The sequence below is a fragment of the Ranitomeya imitator genome, chromosome 4, assembly GCF_032444005.1.
Source record: "Ranitomeya imitator isolate aRanImi1 chromosome 4, aRanImi1.pri, whole genome shotgun sequence".
In the NCBI taxonomy this organism is placed as follows: domain Eukaryota; kingdom Metazoa; phylum Chordata; class Amphibia; order Anura; family Dendrobatidae; genus Ranitomeya; species Ranitomeya imitator.
The window spans coordinates 140500562-140506561 of NC_091285.1; the positions used below are offsets into that span (position 1 = coordinate 140500562).

Below are 6000 nucleotides of genomic sequence, written 5' to 3' on the forward strand. Positions count from 1 at the left end.
CCACTGATTGGCTGCAGCGGTCACGTGACACAAAACCGTCATATGAGCCGCCAGGAATTGCAACGTCAACATAACTAGAACAGCGGATCTGTGGAGGCGAGTATCCATTGTATTTACTATTTAACCCTAAAGTGTCTAAGCTCCAGAAGCCCACTAGACCAGGACCACGTCTGTTTCCCCTGATCCATCCCACAAGACTGGAGCAGAAGGTTCTCCCTCCATCATGTCATGTGAACACTACGCCCGGCAGAAGCATTTTCTCTTCTTCGGTTACTTGTGAAATCCGTCCGCTCACACATTTACACATTTGTGCAGGAAGTGGTAAGAACCCCATTGCAAGAGGAAGCGATGAAATGATATTGGCCAACCCCACCTGCGCTGGAGACGTCTCTCGATGTCACGGTGTGGGCGCGGGCGGACATTTCCAGGGCACGTCACACATGACCTAGCGGACTCACCTACGGTACGCCTTAACTCCTCGCACTCACTAATGTGAGGAAACTGCAGCATCTGTCGCCATTTCTTGCTCTTTCCCTTGCGGTTCCCGCCACCACCTGTGGAGAAAGGTGAGAGATGTCAGATGGCGTCCCGCAGAGCAGATGCTCCATGGCTCTAGGCAAATCCACCGCCACGTTTGAATAGGCCTCGCACGCTTTTCAGGAAAAATATTGCTAACATGCAAAGGAAATGGAAATGACTTGGTGTTTACTCACACGGCACTGGTCACCCTGACAGTCATTACCTGTCCATTTACCTCAGGGCTGACTGATAACAGGACTGAGGGAAGGCAGGAGCTGTCCAGCTACAAGAAGCCCCTGTCGGTCAGTCCGCTCACACCGGTCACCCTGACACGTCATTACCTGTCCATTTACCTCAAGGCTGACTGATAACAGGACTGAGGGAAGGCACGAGCTGTCCAGCTACAAGAAGCCCCTGTCGGTCAGCTCGCTCACACCGGTCACCCTGACACGTCATTACCTGTCCATTTACCTCAAGGCTGTGTGATAACAGGACTGAGGGGAGGCACGAGCTGTCCAGCTACAAGAAGCCCCTGTCGGTCAGCCTGCTCACACCGGTCACCCTGACAGTCATTACCTGTCCATTTACCTCAAGGCTGACTGATAACAGGACTGAGGGGAAGCACGAGCTGTCCAGCTACAAGAAGCCCCTGTCGGTCAGTCCGCTCACACTGGTCACCCTGACACGTCATTACCTGTCCATTTACCTCAAGGCTGAGTGATAACAGGACTGAGGGAAGGCAGGAGCTGTCCAGCTACAAGAAGCCCCTGTCGGTCAGTCCGCTCACACTGGTCACCCTGACAGTCATTACCTGTCCATTTACCTCAAGGCTGACTGATAACAGGACTGAGGGGAAGCACGAGCTGTCCAGCTACAAGAAGCCCCTGTCGGTCAGCCTGCTCACACCGGTCACCCTGACACGTCATTACCTGTCCATTTACCTCAAGGCTGTGTGATAACAGGACTGAGGGGAGGCACGAGCTGTCCAGCTACAAGAAGCCCCTGTCGGTCAGCCTGCTCACACCGGTCACCCTGACACGTCATTACCTGTCCATTTACCTCAGGGCTGTGTGATAACAGGACTGAGGGGAGGCACGAGCTGTCCAGCTACAAGAAGCCCCTGTCGGTCAGCCTGCTCACACCGGTCACCCTGACAGTCATTACCTGTCCATTTACCTCAAGGCTGACTGATAACAGGACTGAGGGGAGGCACGAGCTGTCCAGCTACAAGAAGCCCCTGTCGGTCAGTCCGCTCACACTGGTCACCCTGACACGTCATTACCTGTCCATTTACCTCAAGGCTGTGTGATAACAGGACTGAGGGGAGGCACAAGCTGTCCAGCTACAAGAAGCCCCTGTCGGTCAGCCCGGTCACACCGGTCACCCTGACACATCATTACCTGTTCATTTACCTCAAGGCTGACTGATAACAGGACTGAGGGGAGGCACAAGCTGTCCAGCTACAAGAAGCCCCTGTCGGTCAGTCCACTCACACCGGTCACCCTGACACGTCATTACCTGTCCATTTACCTCAAGGCTGTGTGATAACAGGGCTGAGGGGAGGCAGGAGCTGTCCAGCTACAAGAAGCCCCTGTCGGTCAGTCCGCTCACACTGGTCACCCTGACAGTCATTACCTGTCCATTTACCTCAAGGCTGACTGATAACAGGACTGAGGGGAAGCACGAGCTGTCCAGCTACAAGAAGCCCCTGTCGGTCAGCCTGCTCACACCGGTCACCCTGACACGTCATTACCTGTCCATTTACCTCAAGGCTGTGTGATAACAGGACTGAGGGGAGGCACGAGCTGTCCAGCTACAAGAAGCCCCTGTCGGTCAGCCTGCTCACACCGGTCACCCTGACACGTCATTACCTGTCCATTTACCTCAGGGCTGTGTGATAACAGGACTGAGGGGAGGCACGAGCTGTCCAGCTACAAGAAGCCCCTGTCGGTCAGCCTGCTCACACCGGTCACCCTGACAGTCATTACCTGTCCATTTACCTCAAGGCTGACTGATAACAGGACTGAGGGGAGGCACGAGCTGTCCAGCTACAAGAAGCCCCTGTCGGTCAGTCCGCTCACACTGGTCACCCTGACACGTCATTACCTGTCCATTTACCTCAAGGCTGTGTGATAACAGGACTGAGGGGAGGCACAAGCTGTCCAGCTACAAGAAGCCCCTGTCGGTCAGCCCGGTCACACCGGTCACCCTGACACATCATTACCTGTTCATTTACCTCAAGGCTGACTGATAACAGGACTGAGGGGAGGCACAAGCTGTCCAGCTACAAGAAGCCCCTGTCGGTCAGTCCACTCACACCGGTCACCCTGACACGTCATTACCTGTCCATTTACCTCAAGGCTGTGTGATAACAGGGCTGAGGGGAGGCAGGAGCTGTCCAGCTACAAGAAGCCCCTGTCGGTCAGCCCGCTCACACCGGTCACCCTGACACGTCATTACCTGTCCATTTACCTCAAGGCTGTGTGATAACAGGGCTGAGGGGAGGCACGAGCTGTCCAGCTACAAGAAGCCCCTGTCGGTCAGCCCGGTCACCCTGACACGTCATTACCTGTCCATTTACCTCAAGGCTGTGTGATAACAGGGCTGAGGGGAGGCACAAGCTGTCCAGCTACAAGAAGCCCCTGTCGGTCAGCCCGCTCACACCGGTCACCCTGACACGTCATTACCTGTCCATTTACCTCAAGGTTGTGTGATAACAGGACTGAGGGGAGGCACGAGCTGTCCAGCTACAAGAAGCCGCTGTCGGTCAGCCCGCTCAAACTGGTAATGGCGCACTAATATACGCTGCGGATCTTTGCCAGACACAGAACAGGGATTCCTGTCTCCGTAAGTGACCAGTACTGTGCATGAAGGGGGAACACTTAAATAGGCAAGCCAGCCTCCTTATGTCCATACACTGACAGGAACAAGAAGGGGGCTGGCTTAGGCACTGAAATGATCAGCTGGCCAGACCCCTTCTCAGTCTATACATAGACTGTGATAAGAGAAGAGGGCTGGAAAAGCTATTGAAATGTTCAGCCGGCCACCTCCTTTCTTGGTCCACTGATTGACAGACAAGGAGGCTGGCTTAATTATTGCAGCAGTCGGCCAGCACCCTTCTGTCTATACACTGACTGTGACAGAGGAGGCTGGCTTAGCTATAGTAATGATCAGTCGGCCAACCCCTTTAGGTCTATCACACTTACTGTGATAGAGGAGGATGGTTTAGCTATAATAATGATCGGTCGGCCAGCCCCTTTAGGTCTATACACTCACTGTGATGTAGGAGGCTGGCTTGGCTATAGTAATGAACAGTCAACCAGCCCCTTTAGGTCTATATACTGACTGTGATAGGTGAGGCTGGATTGGCTATAGCAATCATCAGTGGGCCAGCCCCTTTATGGCTATACACTGACTGTGACAGAGGAGGCTGGCTTGGCTATAACAAAGATCAGTCGGCAAGCCCCTTTATTTCTATACACTGACTGTGACAGAGGAGGCTGGCTTGGCTATAGCAATGATCTGTGTCACATGTCCTATGTCAGGCACCAGCAGAGGAGCTGGCTGGAGCTGAGCTTACAGTAGAATATTGGGGCACATGTGATGTATATAGTAAGTGCATAACTCAATTCAATCGGGTTTGTCTCCAATGGTTCTGAATGGAAGCCTCTAGACCCGTCCCCAGTGCTAATCAGCATCTGATGACAAGTGATTGCTGTGAGTGATGTCTTGCCCAGTGCCTGCCAGCTCCTGCCCTCCTCCCCATTACACCCAGCATACACTACATTCATCCTCACCCATGGCTGCACATCCAGGCTGGTACACAAGTGTAGCCTGCCGCCGACCTGCCCATATGCAGACATGTAACTTTCCCCGGCGCATGCACATACACACCTTCCCTGGCTTTCAGCAGCACGGTGTTGGCTACTATGTTCTCGAGCTCCATAGGTCGGCCTGGCCGGGCACTCCGAGCCTCGGGCGGCCACTCACTTTCTGCCAGACTCCCAGCACCCTGCTGCCAATGACAGGCCCCACCCACTCCAACCAATCACCGATCAGCCGCACCCCCGGACTTACCGCTCATTGGTGGAACCTTACAATCGGTATTAACTGTATTCCCGTTCACACGGCCGTAGTAGTAGCTGTCATTGAGCTCTTACGCTGATTGGGAGAACAGCCCTGAGTGGGCGGGATTATTAGTGAGATCTGGAAAGTGATTGGCCACCGGGATTGTCACTTAAAGTCTCCCTTAGTTATGGGAATCCTAGGCGATGCTACAGAAGTCTGTTCAAACCAGCATGACGTCACGGCGGCCATGTGTTGGTTGGCGGATGCTGAATTGTTTGGTGTGATGGTGGTTGGCATGATGATGGTAGTACGAGCAGTGCTCTGCATCGTCTGTCTCCTGTTATGGGCAGTGTGGCCGGCCTGGCACGTAAAGCTGTGCCCCTTCTCCTGCAGCAGGGCTTCATTCCACCAAGTGTTGGAGCCAGTGTAATGAATATTACATAGAAGTGTGGAGGACTCAGGCGTGCAGCACATTAGTGAGGAGCTCAGAATTAAATAAATAATATATTAGACATTATTAGCATGGCCGGATAATCGCTGATGGAGAATGGCGAGACCCTCACGCCAACGTTTATTATTCTTCAGTTTCTTAATGTTCTTTTATGGGTTTTTTTTATACAAATTTAATGATCACAATAATAAAATATAATGCAATGAGGAGCCCAAAGACGAATACACGCGAAAGCAGCTAAAAAAAATATACAAGGGTCCAAAATGGGCACCAAAGGGTGTTATCAAAGGGATTCCATGGCTGGGCTGACGCATAGGCGGGAATGGCCCGCATAAGTTTAGGCTGACCCACGGGTTCTGGGCATCACATCGGGCAGACACAATATTCACTGCCGTGAGAAAGCCACTGGTTCAATGTTCAGTTATTTTGGACCACTAATATCACCCCACAGATAGTGATGCACGGTATCAGGGTCCGTTCATTAAGGCCAGCCCACACGTGTTCTGGGTATAACAGCCGCCATCGAATAGGCAGGCGACCAATTCCCACAGGTGTAAGTAAGTAGCTAGTGTTTTTAAAGGGTTAAAGGAATTTGCGCCACTGGCATCGCACAAAAGGGCGTGAAATTCAGCCCACTCTAGTCTTGCCCAAACAGGTTCTGGGAATAAGAGCTGGCATCAAAGCGGGCAGACAATATTCAGAAATTCGAATGAGTGACACGTGTTTTTAAAGGGTTAATTCACCTTTAACCACGGATCTTACATCAGCAACAGAATGGAGGGGATACCCCACATAAAAGTCAGTTCAGTCATGTCGGGTCCAAATGGATTCTAGGCAAAAGAGCTGGCAGGAGGTTTATTCAAAACAAGACACTTCTGTTTTAAGGGGTTAAATGACTTTGGACCGCTGCAGACACACTGTAGCCAAATTCAGGACCAAACGGGTTCTGTTCATTACAGCTG

General features: G+C 52.3%; 1 protein-coding gene across 1 annotated transcript in view; it reads right to left on the reverse strand.

Moving 5' to 3' along the window:
• GRK6 (G protein-coupled receptor kinase 6) overlaps positions 1 to 4555 on the reverse strand; it is an 83943-nt gene extending 79388 nt beyond the window's left edge. Inside the window, exons 1-2 of the mRNA XM_069763972.1 lie at positions 4414 to 4555; positions 459 to 554 (exon numbers count right to left, since the gene is read on the reverse strand). Coding sequence (XP_069620073.1) covers positions 459 to 554; positions 4414 to 4465 — 148 coding nt within the window. The 5' untranslated portion in view covers positions 4466 to 4555. The remainder of the gene's footprint in view (positions 1 to 458; positions 555 to 4413) is intronic.
• Between the last annotated feature and the right edge of the window lie 1445 nt (positions 4556 to 6000).